General features: G+C 39.1%; 1 protein-coding gene and 1 long non-coding RNA gene across 3 annotated transcripts in view; one reads left to right on the top strand and one right to left on the bottom strand.

The window, feature by feature from the left end:
• Positions 1 to 25,707, top strand: part of LOC117936665 — a 46,201-nt gene that overhangs the window by 6,439 nt on the left and 14,055 nt on the right. For both annotated transcript variants that reach the window (XR_004654995.1, XR_004654994.1), the window contains exon 3: positions 11,918 to 12,015. This is a non-coding gene — a long non-coding RNA (uncharacterized LOC117936665). The remainder of the gene's footprint in view (positions 1 to 11,917; positions 12,016 to 25,707) is intronic.
• kcnj12a (potassium inwardly rectifying channel subfamily J member 12a) lies at positions 2,257 to 11,924 on the bottom strand. Its single transcript, XM_034859941.1, has 2 exons — positions 11,687 to 11,924; positions 2,257 to 6,150 (listed from the first exon to the last, which is right to left on the bottom strand). The coding sequence occupies exon 2, from the start codon at positions 5,999 to 6,001 to the stop codon at positions 4,700 to 4,702; it is 1,302 nt and encodes a 433-aa protein (XP_034715832.1). The 5' UTR covers positions 6,002 to 6,150; positions 11,687 to 11,924; the 3' UTR covers positions 2,257 to 4,699.

Raw genomic sequence — 25,707 nt, 5'->3', positions numbered from 1 at the left:
CGCGAAGGGAACAGAGTTTGAGAATGGCAACACACACATAGTGAAAAGGGAGGGACATCCTGTAGTGAGCCACGTGCTGGATGTCAGGTAATCCTGGGAATGTACTTTTGTTGATCCTTACTACCCTATGAGTAACAAGACAATTACACTACAGAAAAGCCAAATATATGCTTGTGGTGATTTGGAAACAGTGTCACCAATATGTAGTCTGTCAACCAGATTAACAAGTTGATTTTTAAATGTAAAAATAATTCTCACTTAGTACATTTCTTGGTCACAATTCTTCAATGACTGTAAGTGGCAGTGGTAGCCGAAAGGTAGAAGGAGCAAGCTTGTGACCGGGAGGTTGTTGGTTCAATCCCCAGGCAGACAGGATACAATCTGGGTGCGGACAGTGAGAGAGTAAGGTGCCCTTGAGCAAGGCCCTTAACTCCAACCGCTCCGTGGAGCTGCTCATTGGCCAGCAGACCAGACTGTTCTTGTACTGGGCAGCTTTCAGGTAGGAATGTGTAGCTTTGTGGATGTGACAGGTCGTCGTTGTAAACGGGAATTTTTTGTCAATCGAGTTACCCGGACAAGTAAAGGTTAGAAAAACGTAACCCATATCATAATTTTTTCAGTAATGTGTTTATGTTTGAAATTGGCTGATATATTATTCAGATTTTGTAAATCAGATTTCTTTATTTCTAATTGTCCAGTATTGGTTAAGCTCTGCTAAATAGTGTAAGACTTTGAACTTACAAGAAAACCTAAAAGTGAAGTTACTGTGCAATAGGCTTTTTTCACAGAAGACATTTTCACTTGTCATAATAGGAAATACACAGATGTTACTAATAACATTTACAAAGACTCGGTAATATTCAAGTATGCTGTGACAATGAGCCAGAATACACAATACCAGGACCCTGTGAGCAGCTTAGTGGAGTTAAAACATCCTTCTTTTTAGTCTTTACACCTGCGTTCTTCCTACTCTAACATGACGCCTTCAGTGAATTGTAATGCTTAAAAACATTAGGCTTTCATTAGTTCTGTGGTAGTAGAGGAATAATGATATGTCATGTGTTGTTACACCATTGATCTGACCTAGTCTAGCTGCAGGCCTCTTGCCCAGATCAGCTGGGCCATAAAGGCCTCTGGCCGCTGGTCGGTTGGGTGTTGCAGTGATTAATTGATGAGCCTTCTTGAATAGTTGGCCCAAGACCAGGAAGTCATCTGACTGTGGCAACTTCCGTCTTGGTCTCTCATCTAAAACCACCCCTCATGGTGACGTATTATTACTACTTAATCTGTCATTCTTCAAGCTTGAGGATGTCCAGGGTTTTTCAATAAATTTAATTTACATTTCAATTAAGCCCATAACTGGTGGACACTTTCAACAAAAGAGATGAAATCAACATTTTTTCACAATTAGTTTTTAATTGAATAATTTAAATGACTTTGAATTCAAATCAAAAGCCCAGTAGACATTTTGCTGGACATAGGAAGACTTCTACAGAGGTCAAAGGTTTTTCCTTTCATCCCTTTAAGAGAAATACCTGTTAAATCATGATCTGTGCTGAAATGAAACAACAGAAATTAAAATCATTGAAAAGTGAGGCAAGAGTCATATCTTCGCCTCTCAGTAGTGATTTCCTTATTCTGATAAAAACAGATAAATATTGGTTGCTGTATTCTATCAAAAAGAACTTTGTATAAAAATAAGCAGGTTTGTTCAGCCCGGCTGCTCCCTATTATACTTTTTATATTTCTATGCTTTTTACACTATAAACTTTTATATTGAGCTAAAACATGTGTGTTACTTTTTTAAGGGCTCAGGTTAACATTAAAGCTAAAACAATCTCCAAAATTATTATTCAGTAGAAATGCTTCACCTTTTTATTTTATTTTATTTTTTACCACTGAGTAGGAGAAGAGGCTTCACACATCAGTGGATAGAACCTTCCCAGAAGGCAATGAGGATAATAAATATTATGGGTTGGGTACACTTCACTTATCAGCCAAAAAAATGCTCTTTATATTTTACTACATCCCCCAATTTCCAAAAAAAACTACCTATAATGACTTCTAGTTAAATATTAGTCATAGTGACCAACATAATGACCACTTTATGGTTCTCCTCTGTGTTATCATGTTGTAGTTCTTCACCATAACCTGTAGCTTTCCTTCTTAATACATATAATCTATGTTTAAAAGTTAACTAAATTTGTTCCAAAGGGACATGACATCTACGGTTTTAGTGAGGTAACAGATAAACCGTTTTTTTGTGACACAATATAAACATGTTGAGGTACTTTAAATGATAAATTCTGTCTAGGCATCTAGAATAAGGGATCTTTTTTAAATGCTTTATCCATGCCAAAGAATAAAAGCTATTCATGCATTATAATTGTGTCTCTTAAAGTACTGTATGGTAAATGATTGAATCTATGACTACAACTTAAATGTTTAGTTTGCTTTCATTATTCTATTCATTGAACAGGTATTTGCTTTCATCAATGGCGTTTATTTTGGAATTATTTAAGTCTGTAAAGATAACATTTGCAAACTGGAGACTCAAACACCTTTTTGGAATATGATCATCTATTTACTAAGATCAGTCTACACTGTTTTTGGAACATTACTTTGGAAACAATGACTTAAAAACTTAAGTCTGAGCTGCAATCAATATTTTGGTATCAAATCTGAGAACTTATATTCATACAAGTACAATACAATCTAAATAATGCAGGGTCATTCTCCTCACACCATTTCTTTCATTTGTTATCTTTCAATCAATAATATAAATATGCATGTTCAGTACATTACAAGAGAATCATTAAAATGATGCATACTAAAATGAATTCAGAAAGGTGTGCTTGAGGTTTTATTGCTTTCATTCAGACCTTGGTCTTAACTCATCGTGTTAGCATATTGCCAAAATGCATTTAGCTGTCTACAGTATGCGATGTTTGTAAATGCCAGAGGAATCAATATAAGGAGTGAAGGAGGAAGCTTTTTACTTCTTCTTTATTTATTTTACTGTATCTAATTTTCTGTATCTGTGTGTACAACATTGAAAGGGAAAATGGGTTTGTAGCCAAATTTAGTGTTGCACACATTCACTTCATTCTTTAGTTTAAAGGATACATTTGTCATATAATAATTAAATAATATGTTGTCATTAGTCTATAACCGGGGTAAAATTTGAAATATAGATTGCCTCTGTTATTAATAATGTAAAGAGCAGTTAAATCTATTCAATTTGGATGTTAAATGGATAGAAATGTAGGGCCAGCTAAAGCTGACTAACACATTTGGAGCATTCTAACCCTACTAGCATAATGCAAAGCGTTCTAGACACATTTGCCCTTATAATGCTTCTTCAGTTAGCATTTGGAATGGATTCATGTTGGTTGGTTAGAAATAATTCTCATTCTTGCATTCATTCTTCTTCCTGTTTATATTTTAAAGGTTTTAGCAATATTTAGTTTTTCTAATTTCCCGTTAAGTATTAGATATTGATTAAAGCAATGTCATAACAATTTATTCTCACACAGAACTGAATAGGATTTCTGGCCTCTGATACTGTTAACAATATGCATAGATTAATTTGTAAGGACAAAAACATTGGTGTGGTCAATGTATAACTTGTTTATAAATGTAACTACCAACATACAAGTTTTAGTTTAACTTAGCTTATTAGATACTTTTTGTTGTGAAGGTAAAGGTACCATTTCAAGAAGCATTCTTTTTTGGAGTTACAAATTGCTGCTATTAAGTTATTAATGTGATCAATACAAACTTGGATATTGCAACCTGTATCCTGCAATGTTAATTTAAGACAGTCTTCTATTTGTGCTTGTGTTTTGTTTACCTGACTATGTATCAATGTGTTTACTGTACATGATACATGATATGTGTAGGCCAATGCAGCCAAAAATCATGATGTCGGTGGCTTGTAAGATGTTTGTTTTTAAGATAACGTTAAAATATGAGGCATTAAGAGATTGCAAATAGACTGTTCCTCGAAACAATTTCATTTCTGTTCAACATAATTCCTTATGTTCTTTATAGTGCAATTACTTTGCCTACTCTGCCTACATTCGTAGATTTTGGGATCACACCAATTCTAAAATGAAGGTGTTGAATTGTGTTGTTCTCAGTGGCTCACGGTCAGATGTTTTTTCACGTCTTGTTGCATCTAAACGCTGCGGTGCGCGGATTTTCAATGTGTCAATGAACACAGGTCCAGCAAATTACAACAATGCAAGGAGAGCTCAAGAATAGCCTTGCAACAAGTTTAAAAAGCAACTTCTATTTTTTGAAGTGTTTTTGGAAACTGATACAACACACAAAACATAACTTAACTAAGCAATGTATTTACACCTAAGACTTGATTATAAGGTTTTGTTATAATAGTTTTTGATGCATCATTGAACACTCAACTCAAAATGACCATGTGAAAAAAGATTCAAGTTTCAGTTAAGGAAGAAGGTCTTTCCCTAGCCTTTTCCTTGATTGTAGACATTCCTTACCACAATTTTCTAAGCTGTGTACTCTTGTTTCCCCCATTTCTTCCAGCAAAGTCCCTTTTACTGTTGTCTTATTTATTTCCCAATCTTTCACAGTAATCAGCTTTTCCTATGGCACTTTGCATTGTTCTGCATTTTTACCCTTGGATAAAGTTATTGAATGTTGACCCAGGGTCAATGGGTAGAGGTCATATTTCCGACTCTCTACGATATGACCTTTGATCCAGCACCCTGGTGGTCTGTAAGCGTTCAAACTCATGTCGGCTGTTTCGGTCTGGACTGAGGTTGGCCAGTGCCCTGCTCCCACCACCTACATCCTCCTCCTCATCATCCCGGCTTAGGAAGGCCAGCTCATTTTCATAGCAGAAGGAGTTAGAGCTGGGGACTAAAAATTTGTTCTCCACCATGTCCTTGGCACTGCAGCGGGGGGTGGACGGCACCTCGTAGGTTTTGTGAAAGTGAGAGTAATCCACCTTGTACACATTCTTCTCCTCAAACAAGACCGGTTCGAAACGGTGACCCCAAAGGACCTCCGAGGCCAAGTAGGAGCTACGAGCCTGTGTGGTCATAGCGGTGGCTTCAACCATCCCCTCCAAGATGACAACAATCTCAAAGTCTGCTGTCTCCAAGTCCTGTTTGCTGATCCCAAATAGGGGGCTCTCCTCATCTATCTCATGCAGAATAGTGATGGGCGAAACCAAGAAAATCCTGTCCAGGCCTTTATCAAAGCCAACATTAATGTCTATCTGGTCTAGAGGAATATATTCCCCCTCGTCAGTGATCCGAGGTTTGATGAGCTGTGCCCTGACATGGGCCTCTACAATGTGGCTCTTGCGAAGGTTCCCAACCCTCCACATGAGGCACAGCTTTCCGTCCCGCATGGCAATGACAGCATTGTGGCTAAATAACAGGGTTTGTGCTCGCTTCTTCGGCCTCGCCATCTTCGCCATGATGGCGCCAATCATAAAGCAGTCAATGATGCAGCCCACTATGGACTGGAAGACCACCATGAAGACAGCCACTGGGCACTCCTCAGTCACGCAGCGATAGCCATAACCTATAGTAGATTGTGTTTCAATGGAGAATAGAAAGGCAGCCACAAATCCATTGACTTGTAGAACACATGGAGTGAAGTTATCATCTCCGGCGGGATTATCCAGATCTCCATGTAGTAAAGCAATGACCCAAAAGGCTAAGCCGAAGGCCAGCCAGGAGATAACAAACACAAGAGTAAAGACTACCAGCATCCATCGCCAGCGAAAATCGACACATGTGGTGAAGATGTCGGCCAAGTAGCGCTGTGACTTATCTTCCATATTGGCAAACTGCACATTGCACTGGCCATTCTTTTTGACGAAACGGTTGCGGCACTTGCGGCGTGTGTGGATCTTGCCATTGCCAAAGCCGTTCATGCCATGCATGGTAGTGAGGCGAAGGCCCTCTTCCTCAGATGACACAATGCTGTAGCGGTTAAGCCTCCCCACACTCATGCTCCTGGCAGCGCTTCCAGGTGCAGGGTCAGAGCAGAAAGGCAGGCCTGGAGTGATTGAGGCCTTCACAGCTTGATCACTGGCTAAGCTGCATTTTAGGGAGTCATAGACAGGGAGATGGGTGGGAGCCTTGCGCTTTAATCCTATTCCTGTATGGAATGTTAGAAGAGGAGAACAATGTGAGTGTTTTTCAGTGACACAATGGTCAAATCACACTAAACCTGTGTAAGAAACATCACCAAACAACAACCATGAAAGCTTTAGGAGACTGAGAGGCAAAACAGTATAAAACATGCATATATTACTCAAATAGTTCTGATACTGGCCCAAAAAGAAGACCACAGATATTAATAGATACTTTTATTGAAGGAGATTTCTGTCTGTTAGAGTCCAATTGACCAAGTCACAATCATCACTTAAAGTTTTCTACATGTTCTATTTGAATAAAAATATGCTTTTTGTTTTTGATATTCTAGATAAACCTGCATCAGATTACCTTGATTTTGTATGTCTGACTATTTTATCATGTATTTAATGTGGTTGCTTGTTTAGTATAAGGGTTCCCAGTAACTAATGCAGAAACAGTCAGGAGGCAACAAAAGACCAGCTTCTAATAAATTTGTCCTCTTGCAAACTTTGATAATGAGTACAATAGGAAACTACAGGGATTCTAATACTTGCATTAACAGTACAGTTTTACAGTATTGTACCCTGTTATGATTTGATAGAACACTTTTGAACCCGTCTTACTTTCCAGTACAAGGTTTATACTGTTAGTATCGTAATACCAACTATGTCAGTTATTCACACTCTTTCTCCTCGCCATCTTGCTCTCTTTAAACATCACGACTCAGTATCCAATTGGCCCTCACTGAAGGGTCCTCATGTCTTTTGATGTCAGCTCGGTAAGTGAAGAGCTGGCCTCACAGCCGATCCACTTCTTTCACATGACATTTCCTGTGCTTTTCTCTTTCAAATTATGAAGAAGGTTGGCAGTAGAGAAAAACTAAGTCATCACCTACCAGATGTTTTTATTATTCTACTATGCAAAAATTTACCATTATGTGAGTCACTGCTCATATGGGTGTTTTAAAAAATGAGGGCTGTAATTTTTTAGACCTACCAGCGATAGGAAGGCTATCACGTTAGGTTTTATCACGTGTTAGTTGTATTTATAGTTCATCAGCAGCATGCCATGCAGTCATCACACATGCAACAATCTGCGCTCTTTCTTTTGTGGTCTAAGTTTGCCATTGTCCTTTCACTACAATACCTTTGCTAGGGGATATGGGGTTGTGTGTGTATTTAAACATACTCCTTTGGGATATCTATGTGTGCCACTTATTCCATGGACATGCAATTCCAGATGCTGCATACAGGGATGGAGAGCAAAGCACTATTTATATGACCCCATTCTGTACAATTTTCAGGATTAATAATCATGTTTTGAGGATGCAGTACATTTCTAGCACCTTACCATGGTGCTCCATAGTTGGTAGTACATTTATCCCCTGTGCAATGCCCTGTGTTACATATTATTGTCATTACATTGTGGAACTTCAACTTACAAGAATATTAGGACTCACACATAGAATCATACACTTGATAATAAATGTAAGTTTTGAATGTAATGAATCTGCAATATGTCAGAAGGGCTATTCAAATGATTCTCAGTCAGGCAGCAGATAACCTGGTCCTTGCGCTGGATGTTGAGCCTCAGGCTCAAGGAGTTATGCCCATTGGGGCTAGACTAAGGCCCCTCTGGGTGCAGACAGCTTTTATCGCCTGGCCACATCCGTTTTGTGTATGCTGTCCTGATTTGGGCCCTGAAGACTTGACAGTTCACTCATGTGCATTCCCAAATCCCGGATGACCTGCCGCCTGCCCCACACTCGCACTAATTCCATTTTCCCTCACACTCTTTCAGGTGAAGGGTTCTTCTGATCTGGAGCCAGATTACCTCATGCACAATCTAAAAACGTTCCCTTAGAGGTCAAACCCATACCTGTATCAGAATAACATACTGTGACTAAGTGTTGTGTTCTATTTTTTACACGTTTTGCTTTTTGACAATACCACACTACTACTGCTTCCCAAAAGCACAGCTGTTGATGCTAAAAATAGGATTCGTACTTCTCATTTCAAACATGTAAATCTGTAAATGTGTCAACCAAACTGGGTTGTCTCGTACTTTCTAATTTCACATGATAGTTTAATTAAGTATTAGATGTGCTACGTATATTTGCTCAGTGGCTCACCTGTGTAGTGGCAGGTGGGCTTGGCTGTATGGCATAGTAACTACACTGACTGCCTTATATAGTTGAGATGAATCTCAAGCCTGAAAGTCATCTCAGCATTTTGCATTATACATCTTGGTCTCCACACTACATGCATGACCTGAGAAGCCCTACACGGTGCACAGTCTCCATATCATACTGCAGTCGTACAGTGTCAGGTGTCCAGTGAATTGGTCAAATGAAAGTAAAACCCCTCCCTGCATCTAAGGAGTCATTCAACAAGTGCCTCAGAGTCTCAACCCATACAGAAACCCTTTGCCGTTGCTACACTGGAAGCTCCTTAAATCAGTGTGTCCGTCTGAGAGGTTGTACATGTCATGTTTTTATTGTACGTGGTGCTTGTCACCAGCTTTTTGACTTGGATTTGACACTAGTCTTTACTGTGCCAAAAAGTTTGACATTAGATTAAACAACGTGACAGCTGAATAGCTATCATTCCTAATTACCTTATTTCAAATTAATTAGAGGTTAAAGGGGCAATTGGTAGTTATTTAGCTGTAGTACAGCCATTAAAGGTAGAGCATACTCACATGTAATTGAAAGCCTGGTTGTATAGATGAAAAATAGGCATTATATAAATAATGCCTATTTTTCATCTGTACAACCAGGTATATATGCATACACAACTGCTGCTTTAGTGCTGTTGTACCAATGTAAGTCAACCTGTAATGTAAAGGGTAACCACACACCTAAATTTCTTCCAAAGGATTATGTTGTTACCCACAAATTAGGTTTTTTAAAACACTGAAACATCTAAGCAATAACTAAATATTAGCTTACTGCAGCTGTAAAAGCTGTGTAGATATAGCTGCTGTGTAGTTTTAGTTTCTGTATTGAGAGACATGTCAATCAGTGTGAAAATTATAGCAGGTTCAAGTCCTGATCTTTGTGTTTATATTGGGCTCATCAAATCTTATATGAGATGCTGCATGAAATGAGAGCTCAGAAAGAGGCCATGAGTAGTGTATTGTTGTGTATATATTATTATCTTGTCTTCCAGTTGAAACACTTTGAGTTTAGTATACATGACTTTTTGATTAATAAGGCAAGACAAGGAAAATGATTTCCACCACAGCCAATAATTACATGAATAACCTTTTGTGACTTTGTCTGCTCTGTGTGTTTTTGAGGAATTAAGAAGAGTTTCTAGGGGAGATGACACTGCTGTTCAAGATGAATAGAATGAATAATTGGATGTGCAAAATAATGGAAGGGATTGGGGGGAACAATGAGGTGTAGTGGGAGAGGGTACTTCATCTCAAGACAAGCATGTAGGAAACTGAGCTCAACCACTACGATCCCGGCCCACCTCCCAAGGCCATTGTGAAGGAAGCGCCGAGGCTCAAATGTCATTGTATTTTCCTATAACTCACCACGCGGAACTCAACTCGTCTCAAGTAACCTTCAGGTATTTTCCTATAGAAAGTAACACCACGTTACCATGCAGCAATGTTGTCTCATTGACAGTGTGTTATAAAAACTAGCTCACTATTTTTTGCAAATACTTTGCAATAACTGGCACTTTGTCATTTCAAAGGTTGTTCGTGGTTCAGCTACTCGTAAAAAGATTAATAAGTTAGAACCAGACAGTAACCAACCCTGGAGGCTGTAGGATCCGGTATGTAGGCCATCCCCTGTGCTGAGATGTAATCTGAGGTGGTTAAAGAGAGAGGTGTTGATTAAAAAAAAAAATGAATCACATTCTCACATTGTTGTAAAAGCTGGTATATTAAATGCAAGTAGAACATAATCTGTAGATTTTTTCTAGCTGCACCTGTAGCTTTTCCACCTTTCAAACACCTGTTTCCCATTGATTGATTATTCCCACATGTGAGCGTCTCACTGGGCTTTTTTGATCTTTATTTGTGCAGTTTTTCAATTACTTGTACCCATTCACAAAGGCTGAATCAACCATATTAAAACTGAACTCTATAATTTCCAATTTTAGGTGACACCTGTTGGTTAGAGCTCACAAGCTTAGATACATTACTTTTAATACAGTGCTGCTGTATGTTATTGAGTCGTGCAAGAAGATCGATATTACTGTAGGTTTTCAGTGTGTACTACTGCATGTTAAATATCCCTTTTGTATGATAAAAGCGAATCAATCTGAACGATGCTGAGATGAAAAGCAGGATGAGGTCATTGAACTGTCAGGCAATGCTGCATAATCTTCGTTCTCGTCACTCTCTGTCTCTTTTGTACCCTCACATCAGGGATTTCTTCATACGCTGATAGAAAGTACAATGCCTGAAGCAACACATTTATCCATTAATACCTGCTCATGTCTGTCCACCAGTAATATTATACTATCTGACATGCTGTGGTTAGGTATCAAGGCATTTATTATTAAGATGTTTGTTGAAGATGAATAGAGAAGATGTAATGCAGAAATTAGCATTTGTTTACATTGACTAAATTTGTGATTCCACTGGAATTGTCCTGGCCTAAAATAGTTTTTATTATGAAATTAATTTCATTTCCATCATTAATTAGATGATCATATCTAAAAAGTAATGACAAATTCCCATTACACTGTACCAGATTTAAAATTGCTTGTATTTATCTGATTTGTGGTCAGTTTACAAGGATTAGCAACATATAGGAAAGCAGCAATTCTCCAAAATGTTTTTTCATTGCATTTTTATCCTCCCCTGTCTTAGTGAACAAGCTCTGATATGGATCAAGACGATCTAGAGACAAATACCACGTTCTCTTAGATTCAAACATCATTGACTGTTAACTTCAGGAGTTGATTTAACTTAATACTTTCTAAGGTTTGTTTTTGTCTGCCTTCTAGTTACCATTTCTTTTTCTTTGTTTTAACCCTGGGAGGCTCCCGGGAGCAAACTGAAATGTTACTAGCATGGCCTTCTTGGCCATTTGAAAATGTAAGATAAAGACGAACGGTGTTTAACCCTGCAAGTCTTAGGGTGGCAAAATCAACATCATTTAAAATATGTGTGTATCTTTATTCAACTGAACGGCTTCTGCTGGAATACACCTATATACTGTGCACTTGTAAAAGTATGTGATCAGTAACCCATTAGTTGCTGTTTTAGCTCTGTACTACAGCTTTGTGGAATTGAAATGAAACAACAAGACTACGGCAATGACTTTCAGCTTTAATTTGTGTTGCTTTTGTTTACATCAGATGAATTTTCATGGAATTTAAGCACTTTTCATACATTTTCTCCCAGCTTTACTGGTTCTGAACAACTGTTTAAAAAACAATTTATTAATCTATTGTATTAGATGTGTAATTTCAACATGACTGTTGATCCCTGAGAGTATACATTATAACACAACAGACCAGTGGCATCTAAACAACTATTGATGTGACAATCAGGCTGAAAGTTTGAGGTGAACTTTTCTGTCCTTCTCTTACCTTTATTTCTACCTGTCCTCCCCCAGGCTGCAGAAGTAAAAGGTGGTTTCTTCTCTCCCAGTCTCAGTATTAACCAAACTGAGGCATTCTTTGAATCTGCCACCGCAGCTGCTCCTTTCTTGTGTGTTACTCTAATACTGGAGAAAACCACTCCACCATCTTCAGCACAAGGCACAGACCCCCTTTAAATTTCTTCATCCTTGCTTGAACTCTTGTCTCTCTCTTTTTCAGGTGCTGTTGCGAGCGCGGATGAAACGGTCCAGGCTGAATTACACCAGAACCTCGGGCCAAATCACTTTTGCTCAGTCAGTGCCGGATGTGCAAAACAGGTATGAAACGTTTAAAGAGGATTATCCCAGTGAAAATTAAGGTTTTTGTATCTCCATTTTCTGAGGCAATTTCTTCAGCTGGTCTTCTGCTCATCCTTCATCTTTATGAAGTCTTCCCTTCACAGTTGCCATACAATTGTACAATATTCACTCACTCCTTATTAACGGAACAGCTCTCTCCATCAATCTTTGCAATCTGATCTAGTTGGACTGCTGCTCTCTCTCTCTTTCTCTCTCTCTCACTCTCACACTCTCTCTCTGACTATTTCTTTGCTCTCTCTCTCTCCCGCCCTCTCTCCTCTCTGTCTCTCCCTCCCTCCAGTGGTGTCACAGAAGCTGCCATTTGCAGCCTCCCTTACTCCCTCTCTTTTATTCTCCTCCACTCTCTCTTGTCGTCTCTCTTCCTCCCTCCCACATCATGGCACTACCAGTTGACAGCAACTTGATGCACAGATGTATCACTCAGAACACAAGCAGACAATCCACCATTGTATTTGATCAGATGTCAATGAGAAGTAAATGGAAGCAGCATTATGCATATGAAAGGCTTTCACAATTACTTCCCACATAAAATGAACTGCTGCCTTTTTTAGTCCATCTGCCCTGCTTTTACTCTAAGATAAGTCCTGTGATTCTACTACTCACCGTCATAGTAAAGAGCTAGTTATTGTGAGGTTGTTTTTTTTTTAGAATAAAGCAAATTCACAGAGCCTTTACGTCAGGTGAGAATATTGATTGTTTCACCATCGCAACATGAATCGGAGCAAATCTTCATGTATCTTTTTGAATTGCAACAGTTGACTGCCATAATGAAAGCTTTAGTGTGTGCTGTGCAGTGCAGAGTGTATGGATAAACAGTGTCATACCGTTAGATGCTGTATCTCAGTGCAGACTAATGCCTTTCACACTTGTCACCAAAGACTAATTAACAACATTTGACCCGAGGATGTATGTCTGTGCTTGTGTGCATGTGTGTTTGACAGTCTGGCAGTCGCGCCACACCAGGACTCCTGTGTCAGAGGAATTGAAAGTGAAGTATGCCAATCACTCTTTTAGTCAGCTCTCTTATTTCATCACATTCTTTAACGCTATTCTACATGTAAAGTCTTCTAGGAAAACTCTGTTAACTCGCATGGAAGAGCTGTTTTCAGCATTAACAGAGAATTATTGTTTTCGTGTGTCACCATGCTTGTGTCTCTAAAAGATTCTTTTGTGCATCTGGTTTTTGCCTTCAGTTGTTGTTACTGCAAGGAACCTGTAGCTTTCTCTGCATTGCCACCACTGTGAAGTATATTATCGTAACCCTTGACAGCTTCAAAGTGTGACATTATCCTAAGAGCTGAGTGCCTGCTTCCCTTTTCTCACGTCTTTTCAGAGAGCCAGTCATCAGTCAAATGCTAAAAGAGATGACAATTAGCATGGGGGGGTGGGGGGGGGTGGGGTTCTAAATACAGCCATACTGGCCCAGCCCCAGCTTTATCACTAGTGATTCATCAGTCCAGGAACCTTCGCTTTTTTTCCTTTTTTTCTCTCTGCACTCCTATTCTTTCTCCCTTGCAGCCTCTGATTTCGTACTTCTGAGGGTGATTTGCAATAGCCTGTGTGTGATCATCACCAGGCTATTGTGTTTGGCTGTGGACTAATGGAGCTCAAAGCATCCTTTTCAAGCGCCTCTCGGTCTGTGTCGGCAACAGGTACTGTTCCCGTTCCTGCACAATGTAAGGCTTTGACACCGTGGCGCTGCAAGCCTGTAGAACAGTAGATCACAAGGTTCACACATCCAGACTGTAAACCTTGTTATGTAACTGCACCATAATCACAGGTGGCAGCTCACATATCCTTTGCATGTGTGTGTCCCAGGGAGATGGCTAAGTGGGTTTTGCTCCCGCTTCCATGGCTAGAGGTATAACATATTTTTAGTATTTTCAGACCAATAAGAACTGGTAGAAATGAAGCAAAGGCATCAAGGCCTCGAGGCATCAAGCATGCTTTAGAAAATCTCACTGCCCGCAATTGGATCAATCACAACAACACATGGGGTGACGTATAGCGGCCCATATGCTTAGCTACCAGCGGAGCTAACTGGTAGATCAAACTGTCGTCATCTGTTTACAGTTAAGGAGCACCAGTACTCTGTGCCAGAGTATCTCGCTGAGCAAATTCAAATTGTGCTCTCGCGAGAACTTTGGATATCCAGGGTACCTTTTACAGCATTTGAATGAGAATGCCTCCATGCAATACTTTTCAGGAGAATAATTAAAATTATTAACTTAGAAACTCAAAAAAGAAATGATTTATTAATTGGCAAAAACATCACAAAGGAAAGGATGCATCCCATAGCCATATTGAACTGAAAGAAAATCCCCAAAACATATATGTATGTAGGATGTTTGAAATTCAGACTTGATGTGGAAATGAGACAAAAAGAAGTGTCACACTGAGGTCATAAATGCAGCTGAGCAGAGAAAGTGATGCAGACCGAGAGTTGGAGATAGTGTGATCTCTCCGCTCCTGCCAGTTATGCAGAAAGGTGTAATTTGTATTAATCATAAGGGCTCTAAGAATAAACTTTTCACAATCTTTCTGGTGATAATGATTGTGGCCTTTCATCTTTTCAATGACGCTCACCTAAGGCAGACACTGCACACGAGTTCTGTTGAATTATTCCTGCTGACTCTCTCCATTATAATCAAGAAATGTCATTTAAAGGGTTTTGACAGACAAAGGGAAATGCATATGAAATATGTGCTGTGTCATTAATGTGTAAAGTTAATGAACTTAGCGTGTGTATTTTATGTGTAAAGATTGTTAAAGGTGCCCTGCCACACAAAACCGTTTTTACTTGCATTGTTTTAAACATGGTAGGTCCATATATGTGTTTGTTATGTTGTGAATGTGAAAATGAACTGCTGCCTCCTCTGTCAGCTCCAGCCACTGAAAAGAAATGAGTGGAGAAATCAGGCCGATTACAAAAGCTGGTCAGTCTGAAGTTACGTTGCCTGATCTCATTACTATTCAGGAGCTCTCCCAGTTGCACTAGGTAAAGGATGCTGATAGCCAGGCTCTAATTGGCTAGCTGTTAGCCAATCAGAGTCAAGCAGCTTGAGAACTTGCACAAATCGAGCTGCGTCTTCCTGCAGGCTTTCTATACCACGCTAGAAAGGCTTGAAACAAGGTAACCGAGGCATTTCTTCCACAAAAATGTAACAGAGTTACAGAGAGTGGTTGAACTTCGGACATTACCAAGTAATAAAATACGTGTGACAGGGCACCTTTAATACATTTATATTGAATTATTTCATGAATAAAAACTACCTTCTGTCATTTAGATTTTTTAAAACCACAGCTACATAGTGTCACTGAACCTTCCTTGGCCTCTTTACCTCTCATCTTAACAAGTCATTTTGTCTCACACTAATGTGTCCTTTTATTGTGTGGCAGCTCAGGCGAGCTCTGATCTTTCCCCCCCTCCCTCCCTGCTCGGCTTGTCACTAAGCACTCCAATTACATTATTCTCTGAGACTTCTGTCGGATGCAGCTATTTCAGGCTTTGGAGCCATTCCTGTTCATTTCATATTGCAACTTCATTTCTTCTCAGCAGGGATTAGGAATGCGATATTACTGTATGCACACTGGCCGAAAGAGTTGTAAAAGGACTTCTTGTCCTTTGGCCTAGATGGCTGTCGTTTAGCGTGGCGGTGTTGGAGTATGTTTTGGAGTAGGCCTGCATGGTTTATCAACCCTGTTTTTTTTGTGTTTTTTTAATAACTTAGATTCTCATTTAATTTTACAAGCAGACTGCATCACAAATGCTACTACTCTTTTCTGTAAGTTTTAAACATAGGCTGTATAAAATAGCTTTTAAAGCGCTCCCAAGAACTGCAATGCTTTCCCTTCTCTTCTTTTAAGCCTCTATGTCTACAGGCTTGTGATGATGTGTGCTCATGTGTCCAAAAATATTTCACTTCATGAGAAAGAAATCGTGGCAGAGAATCGTGATATCAATTCTAAGCTAAAAAAATCGTGATTTTGTATTTTTCACTGAATTGTGCAGGCTTATTTTGGAGTATGTTGGGAAGTTGGACAGTGGGAAATTACATCTTACTCAAACTTAAAAACTGCCCAGAAGGTTTTTATAAACGTGTCTGTGTTCTGTAATTTAGAGCTGATTGTTTTCATATCATTGCTGCAATGCCACACAACGTAGTTTTACATAGACTATTATGCTGAGTGGCTTCTTACCACTGTGATGCCCACAGCAAGTTCCAATTTTGCAAAAACATATATAATAAAGTACACATATTGTTTATGGTCACATACAAACCTTTTGTTGTGCAACAGTGTGATGCAGGTTCATGGTCTGCTATTGTAGTTTTATAAACTTCACTGCTCTGCCTGATCATTAAGTCAGGGCTAATAGGGCATATAAAGCAGTTTGTGGGGCTGAGATCAGTTAGAATTGCACAAAAATAAACAAAACAGACCTGTCATGGACACTATCGCCAGCATATGGCTACTAGACACTAGGGTCAATGCAAAACCACTGAATGCTCTGTCTACTATTTATCCCCTGACACCTTAAGGAAGCATAAGGAAATAGAAAAATAAACCCTTGTCAGGTTTGTTTACCAGATCCACAGTTGATCACCAGCTAGGTTTGATACTGTGAAGATGGATTTTTTTCAAGAAAACAACACCGTAGTAAGACATTTCACAACACTAACTACACTATTACAGGAGCCATGGCATGTGAGGACCGAGACCGTTAATGTTTTTACATAATGACTTGTCAAGCTGCACTTAATATCTCTCTTGCTTTCCGCTACTTTGAGTCCAGGAAATGGACAGTGATGGCGGTTTGATCTGATGGCCATCCCAACTACACCTTATAACGTCACTCATATCTTATACTACACCCATGCAATGTATCCTCCATTCTGCTTTGACTTCGCTAACAGGATAAACAAGGAATAACAGGCAATGTCTTTGATTGGCTTGCAGGTTTTCATTAAAATAGTATATCAGGACAAATTAAACATACAACATATTACAGATTAACCACTGGTCTAAATTATTGCTCAAATCACTGTAAACTGCTGGAACCAAAGCAAGGATTCTTAACTCACTTGTGAAATAATGGATTTCAATTAACTTGTGACAAAGTTTTGAGCACTGTCTTTGCATTTATTATGGTGACTTTCTGACTGAAATGTAAGAATGTATTGTTGCAAAAATGTAACCTTATTAGCTTTTTATGCCTCATTACACTTTTTGTCTCGCTCCAAACTTTCATCCTAGCTTTTCACAAGAGTTTCATTACCTAATGTGCTGTGCGGCGCAATGCTGGGGGCAGCAGTTGGGTGGCTATGGTTTACCGTGTCCTCACCTTGACAACATACTGAGAAAAGATCCTGTCTGCCTTTCCACTGATACCCTGGGGGTGAGAAAATTAATCGGCTCAGGATCCAGTGTCCTTACAACCACATCTCCCTCCACTAACCCTGACCTCTGCCCAAGCAACAGAGCATCCTTCTGATCAAAGGCTCTCGTCTCCCTTCAACTATGAGGAAGTACATTTAGTCCAGTCCTCTGCTTCATTACAGTTTTGAGGCACTACACTATACTGAATAATTTCCTTTTTAGGGCATGTTCTACTTGTATGCTGAATCATTTCAGATGCAAATATTTTACATTTTACTCCACTACCTTTATCTGAGTGCTGCATACTCTGCATATTGAACATTTTATATAGAAAACATCATGACAGCTTATATAATAGTACATTAAGTAGTTCATATTGGCTCAGCCAGCTACAACATTGTTATGGTCCTTAAACAATGATGCATCAGTGATAAAAATTGTAAGGAGTACAGTATTATATAGTACGTATACAGTATTATTACTGTATAATAATATAACACTCCATAAGTGTCCATTCGGCAAAAGTAGATATTCCAGGTACATTTAGCTGCCAATACTGAATGCAGAACCTTTACTCGTAATGGAGTATTTTTACATTGTGGCGTTGCTGCATTTGATTAACCAGTCTGAATACTTTCACCTCTCCCCTTTACTAGGGCTTGGCGATATAATGATATGTGTCAAAACTCTCTTAAAAAACAATTATAAGTGCAAAGCAAGATCGTTCTTCATCAATTCATTTTAGGATTTGCACCGTTGAGCCACACAAAACACTTAATGTCTATAAGAAAATGTAGGTTCTTTGTTTTTATTTAAGTCACAACACAATGTTACTACTAAATCAGGTAATATTTTGATGTAGAGATGGCCGATCACCTGATCATCTGTTTGTGCCTCCTCTTTTCTGTGTGATGACTCTATGTCATTATAACAGATGCTGTCACTCATAAAAAAAATAAACCTCTCTGCTGAACAGATTATGTATTCAGGCGCTCTCGGACTCCCTTTCTGTTTTCATAGCTGATATTTTTAGAGCTGGTTTCACACAGCAAAAAAACTTTTGAAACATCAAGCTCATTTATTTTAAGCGGACACGACCACCTGTATGGAGGACTGCTTGTTATTCATCCAGTATTAGAGGGTGTTTTATCATTATGAATAAAGCATTGTCCGTCTTTAGAGCAACAAAAACGGGGGAATGGACATAGAAAAAGGACATGTAGTTCTAATTAAACTGGTTGATATTCTATGAAATCCCCTGCACTTCTTGCAAATTAGTTCACTTTAAATGGCTGAACAAGGACAGGGAGAGCAGTTCAGAGTCAGCAGGCACAACGTGATTTCAACTGAGCTACCGTATGTGATCCCTCGTCTCTCTGTACCGCTAACCTTGATGGCTCAACTCCAATGTGATTGGACAGTTCCTATGGATCACTCAAAGTTAGTACAACGACAGGGACTGGTCACAGCATTGTGTTCTCAGGACTTTAAATCAAACAAAGTCATACCAAGCCAAAAACCAGATCACATTTGGTCATGTAGTACAGAGACGTGAGGATGATGATGATGACAATTTCATACCACTCTCTGGTTGTATGTGTGTCTCATTGTCCACTGCGTGAGCCAAAGGTTAATTGAAGCCTTCTTGAGGAGTCTTAAAGCATCAGTGTAGAACATCCATGTTCTTGTTTTCTTTGTATTTGTCTGTGTGGGTGTTTGTATATGTGTTAGAACTTGTCTTCTTGTTCCGAGCATCTTTCAGGTTTGCATATATGTGTGCCCAGGAGAGAGTGCACACTGAGCTATTTGTAGCAGGTCTGGCTCCCTGGGAACCCATCCTCCATCTGTCAATTCCACACAGCCGAGCCATACGAAGCCCTGATTTTACCCACAATTTACCAGCAGCTGACCCTTTTTCTCAGTGGCATCACAGACCCATTATTTCTGAGCCTCGCTCTCTACTTTGTCTTTGCTTTCTCACTTACACCGTCTGCTTTGCTCTCTTTCATGCCGACATACACACTCATGAAGACCTATCTTTACTCTCTGTATGCTTTCTCACACACTCAGGCACAGTCTCTGTCACACCTACACACACTCGTCTGTAATGTCACTAGAATAGACACAAGAGACAAACAGCAGACGTATACTAAATGGCAAAGAGATTTTGGAAGTCCGAGATATAATCACATGCTTTAAATGCCATGCAGTACTGAAGGGTGAACAAAGGTTCAGAAGTGTGCTGTGGTAACACTGGTATGTTGAGATGCTGAAAAATAGGCCTGTGGCCTTGGAAAAATGAATTAACCATTGGGGCATATGGTGATTTTTACAGGCATATGGTGAGATGCCACTTTCCCCTTTAGCTTTGGGCCTTTTTGGAGAGAGCTACAAGATGCCATTCATAAGACTGGACTGAGAAGCTCTTCTTTACACATGAGAGCCAGGACCATGTACTGTATTTATTTAAAGGGCTGTACCAGGGTTTTCTTCTTTCAAACCATTCATTGGAAATGGCCATAGAAATGGCATACTGTACTGCTACTTCATTTTAGGTAGCCATTGGTTTTCATTCATATAATATATTAATATTATGACTTGGAGAGACATGCTACTTGCTTAAGATATACAGCATATCAATGTATAGTTAATTACATAATTGTAATTGTATTATTAAAAGCACATTTGTCTTATAATGTCTTTCCAAACCAGGGACTTTTTGAAAACTGCACACACTACTGGGTTCAAGGACACATCAAGAATATCAGATTTGGGTGGCAAAAAATGAGCAATATTCTTTTTACCATGTTTATATTGGCTAATTGTTTGTATTCTGGGTTTCCTTATCTGACATAACTTCTGAAAGCTTTTTGAATGCAGTCTCAGGTGTCTTTGATGTTGGAGCATCTTTAAATGCACCAACCAGAGGATTTTTTTGCCCAAATAAGTTATGTATTATGGCAGTTTCACATGTATTCAGTTTTCAAGATTAGACCATTATTCCCTTGGAGAATTTTTTCTTTCCTAGATCAAGATTCACTTCCCATAACTCATCTTTTAAAAGTAACCTTTGCATGCACATCCATATGTCTATATACTGTAAAAATAACCCTAACCCTTCATTGTGGGCTGAAGGGTTTTATATATGTATATATATCTATATATAAATTATTCCTAACTCTGAAGTTTTTTCAGGTTGGGCCCAGTGTTCCATGGCAGGAGGTGATACCAAGGCCAAAGCAGTGCAGTTGTGTCAGCTTTATTCTCTGGTGAGGCTTTGCACTAATTCACTGCATCCGATCCCGCAGCATGGCGCTCAATGGCCCAGTTCACCAGCTTCAAAGGCCAAACATTTCTCCCATTGTTCCATTGAGAGAGGTTGGATTTAAAGGGATGGCTTTGGAAGGGGATGATGTTCAGCAATTTTTTGTTTTTGAACTGCTACTCTTTAAAAGGGTAAAGTTCATTAGAACTTTTTGTCAATTGTCACTACTGGCAAAGTCCATGTAGCTATATGTGCATTTTTGTGTTTGGGTGTCACTCACCCAAAGTAGCCCACTGGAATTCACATTGGCTGTGTGTGAGATTGAGCTTATTGAGTTGCTGTCCCTTTTTAACAGCTCTCACTGTGGGCGCGTGGATGAGAAGTGAGAAATAGACTGAGGCTGTGTGAAATTATTAAAAGTCAGCCCTCATTTTAGTTGTGGGAATCACAGAGAGCATACAAACTCTGTCTAAGAGTCTTATTTTAATTACAACTATGGTAGTATAGGAATCTGAATATTACCTGCTAATTATAATACCATCAACCACCATTCTCAGTGTGTTTTGCCTTTTTCTGTTTGTGATTTAGCCAAATTCCGACTTCAGTTGTTAATTTCATGGTTTAAATTTGACAATCCATGTTACACTTGGCAGGTGCCATTAGTTCTTTGGAATGAAGCCTGAAGTAGGCACACTGAAGATATTGCTATGCAATAAAAAAAAAGATCTAGATCTATGGCAAAAAAATGTTTTCCCTTTAAGGCAACAAGTGACTTCCTTGCCTTTAGCTTTCTTATATACATTCTGACCATGTATACCCAGTTTTGTTTTTCAAATGCAAGAAACTATAAGCAAAGACAGCCATCTAACATTTTAGACAGCTATGATCTATTCAAGAATCTTTACTTGCAAATAATGAATTAACGTTGCATATTTAATATGAAATAATCTGAACTTAGTTTGGACCTGAGGTGTTGAACCCTTTGCAATTTTGATGGGGAGACAACTTATTCTGTTGTTCATCGGAGAGTTTTATTACTCTGGAGACCTCAGAGATGGAGCACCCAAACGTATGTAATATTTAGCTTTAGTGCATCTAATCCCCTGGCATTAAAGCCTAAAGCTGTCCGCCCGCTCATAACATTATCCAACTTAGGAGACACGTTGATGGGGTCCTCTCATTATAGCAATGAGCCTCCTGAGTGAGTCCTCATGTCACCATTAGGTTCAGTCTCGCAGCACCATGAAAGAAGAGGTGCAAACTGACAGCCACCACTCTTCTCTATTACACTGATGGGGAGAGGCTCTTATTAACCCAACAATGCACACGTCAGGAAGACTAGGAACAGAGAACACCCTCTGAGCTTTTGTCTCACCTGTAACTCCATCTCAACCTTTCTAAACTCATCATCCAATTGCATATCTGACAAATGATGTTGGATTCTTGTCAAGTTAACTGGTAACCACAACTCAGTAAGAGCTGTTTTTATGAACTACTGGGCCTAGATCGGTCCTGAAGTCATACATTTTGGCTCTGTTTACAGTCTCACAGTGGATTTCAGTTGCAAGGCATCTCCATGAAGCACAAAGTCTTGACTAGTAAAGCAAAAAACAAAGACAACAGACTTCAAACAAGTCATTTAAATTGATCTCTACATTCACTGTATCAATGTAAATGTTAAAATAAGACAAATATACATAAGTCCTAATTTAATGTCTGATGCAAATGTTAACTAATTTGATTAGCAATGTTTTGTGGTCACCATAATATTCCACACCACATATAATAATAATGAAGTATCTTATTAACCTTGAAGTGAAAACTGTCTGCTTATTGTAAAGTATCCACAAGAGTCTTTGCTTAAGTTAAATAAGACAGCAAAGTTATTCACAATTAGACAAAGTGTTATTAGACAGCAGTTATGTCAATAAGCCTGCTCACACATGAGTCTATATAGTAAAATAACAAATGGATTACAATGAGCTATCAAATGTGGATTTTAAGAATGATTGTAGATCTACCTAGCTCACTTAATGTTCTTTACTTCCGGTCATTGTCTTACGCACTGATGCAGCTGCATCATACCAGTTTTTGAGTGTCCTTTTTGTGTTGGGGTGCTACTTAGCTGCAGCACACTCTCTGGCCATAGTGTCCTAACACTGCAGGATTATTCATTGTGTTGCATCAGAGCTTCACAAGGTAACAGCAGTTAGAGAACAAGAAGATCCCAAGTAGTGATGCTTCATGCTCTCATTTTGGAGGACATATTTTATTTTTGGCTCATTCGCAACACATAAGAACTCAAGTGGCTGTGCCAAAAGCACTGCACAGTAACCTCAACGGCCTGGCCATAAATGAATGACGACTAGAGTTTGCTCTACCATGAAGTACGTGTCATTGTGGTAAATTACTATAATCAATTGTGTTGACTTGGTACATATGATAACATACGATCTTCAACATATTTAAGTCGTTTTCTGTTTTGTTAACACAATAGTAATTCAGCCTAGAGTTAGTTCATTAAAGCTTTGTTTTGTAATACCCAGAAGAAAAACTGGTCAGTTTGCACAAGCGCTGATTGTTATACCTGGATACCATATCTTTACACCAGTTTGTTTGTCAAATGATCTCTGGAAATTGTAGTGCAAAAACTTGAACACTTGAAGCCCACATAATCAGCCATTTCGCATTCAATTTCACATCATATAAATATGCTTTGAATCCACTGCATATATTTAGCAAACAGTTTTATAACAATTTCACTTTCCACGCTGATGCTGAAACATGTCCAACAACAGCTTTCTTAGCAGCCAGGAAACTGAGCGTTTAATCTTTCAGCAACTGGAAACGATTGTCTAATTACTGTAATTGGCTGGTGAGGAGGCGGGTGTGGTGGCACGGATGTGGATGAGCCACGGTGGCTCTCTGATCACCAGCATCTCTGAGCACCATCGCCTCGGCTGCTTTATCAACTCCACTCTATCCTCCTGGATTGTGTTCACCAGTTTTCTCTTCACCTCCACTCGCCGCCAACCCTATAACGATGATAGATTTTGCCAATGCATATTGGGTTTTGGAAGGGAGCAAGCTAAAATCCAACCCATTAATTCTTTTTTTGTGAGCAAACTTTTTATTTAAATTCAACCCATTAATTGACTATTTAATCAATACAAAACAATGCGGTTTTATGGTGCTGTTGTAATTTTTAGAGATCAGAACAAGAAGGGGCTTTACAGAGGATTCAAATAGTCATAACCGGCATGCCTATTTATATCATGTCTATTTCCATTATTAACTAGTCCACTTGTCTATTAATTGTTTCCTGAATTGACACAATCGGTCAAGTCCACTTTGCCCCAGATATTAAGATATTTAGATGCACTGTGTACCAACTCTTTTCAATTGGGATGAGCAAACAGAACAGGAGGAGATCAATTTGAAGGAATAAGGTAAAACTCCAAGCTAGAAGTCTCTTTGTTCACAACATTGCTTCAATCAAAGCTTTTTTTTCACCAAATAGATTTTATTAACCAAGACAGTTTGGGAAGTACCTGAGGTCGGAGAATTCAACGTAGAGCCAACAGTATGGTGCTGTCAGTCGGGCTTAGTGTCAGGGTCTGTACCAACGGTGCTGAACAGGTGTCACAGGGAGTCTCCAAGGCAGTGCCCCAGCAGAGCACTGACACTCAAAGGACATGCAACCTTTTACCAACAGTCACCCTGGGCTGCTCTCTCTGCTGGACCTCTCAGGAGTACTCATTTACATTTTATTAACAATATTTTTGATTTATTAGTGTACACTGTGTAAATAGCAGTCAAGTGCAGTATCATTGCAGTTGTTTTAACATTACCGAGGCCGTTGTGACTTTAAGCCCTTTCAATACTACAGTTTTTTGTTGTTGCAAAATGTAACAATGCCGAAGGAAATCCATCACAGAACTGTTAACAAGACCAAAATGTCTTTAGACAGAGTCCTCACGAGACCATGACGCAATGCCAAAAAGACATTTTATGTCCAGCACTCTCAGTTTCTCTCAACTGAAAAATGTTTCACTCCAGTACACGTGATTGCTCTCTCCACTTGCTTTACACATGTAAGCCTCGGATGAATGCAGCAATTCACACCTAGTCCCTGGAGGTTTCAGAGAGACACACTGGGAAATGTAGGAAGACAGTAATTCAAGATGAAGTAGACAAGGTAGTGAAGAGTTGTTCTAGTGATGTAAATTAAAAGGCAAACATAAGACATACATAATTTGTTTGGATTAAATAGTGTCTGGGATGGCAATGTCTGTTGGTCGGACTGAAATATCTTAACAACAATGTAATGGATCACCATGAAATTTACATTCATATTCCATTTATCCATATTGCTGGTCCTGAGAGCAAATTTGGTGCTCCCTGTGTCTAACATGTTGAAAGACAAATAAACTTGATTTGAATTGATGGAAGGTCAAACATTAGCAAATGTAAAGACCTGCCTGTTCAGCCTTGACAGGTACTGCTTTTTGATTTTTATTCCAAAAACATTATGTTCTACCCTATCTTTTAAACCTAACTTTTGGTACTTTTTTAGTAGTTACACTATGATTATTTATATTTGTGGATTTTATTTGAGATTCCTTTTGAGAAAAGCTACAAAGCTATTTCATCCCAGTTTGATAACACACACAAAATGACATCACTGCTGATATCTGAATTCAGTTTAAACCATGTGTGTCATCTGGCCCCGGTCTATCTGAGGATTCAAAAAATGACTTTCATTCAGTAACCCTATCTGCTCTCATAATAATCAGAGGCCCAATTGGTCTGGTTCATTTGTCTGTCTAAGTCCTCGGTATTCCTCCCGGCCTTTTCTACAGGGAACATCTAATCAGCTCCTGTGTAATTGGAGCTGTGTTAAGATGATCTGCAGGAGTAGGACGTCTGCTCTAGTCACACACACACACACACACACACACACACACACACACACACACACACACACATTGTGAACTGTAGTGTAA

Source organism: Etheostoma cragini, chromosome 21 (genome assembly GCF_013103735.1).
Source record: "Etheostoma cragini isolate CJK2018 chromosome 21, CSU_Ecrag_1.0, whole genome shotgun sequence".
In the NCBI taxonomy this organism is placed as follows: domain Eukaryota; kingdom Metazoa; phylum Chordata; class Actinopteri; order Perciformes; family Percidae; genus Etheostoma; species Etheostoma cragini.
Note: the sequence above shows the minus strand (reverse complement) of the source record. Positions and strands in the feature narration are given on the sequence as shown.

What these genes read in the sequence shown, in the direction of transcription:
- kcnj12a (XM_034859941.1), bottom strand. Translation starts at nt 6,001, where the DNA reads ATGAGTGTGGGGAGGCTTAACCGCTACAGCATTGTGTCATCTGAGGAA.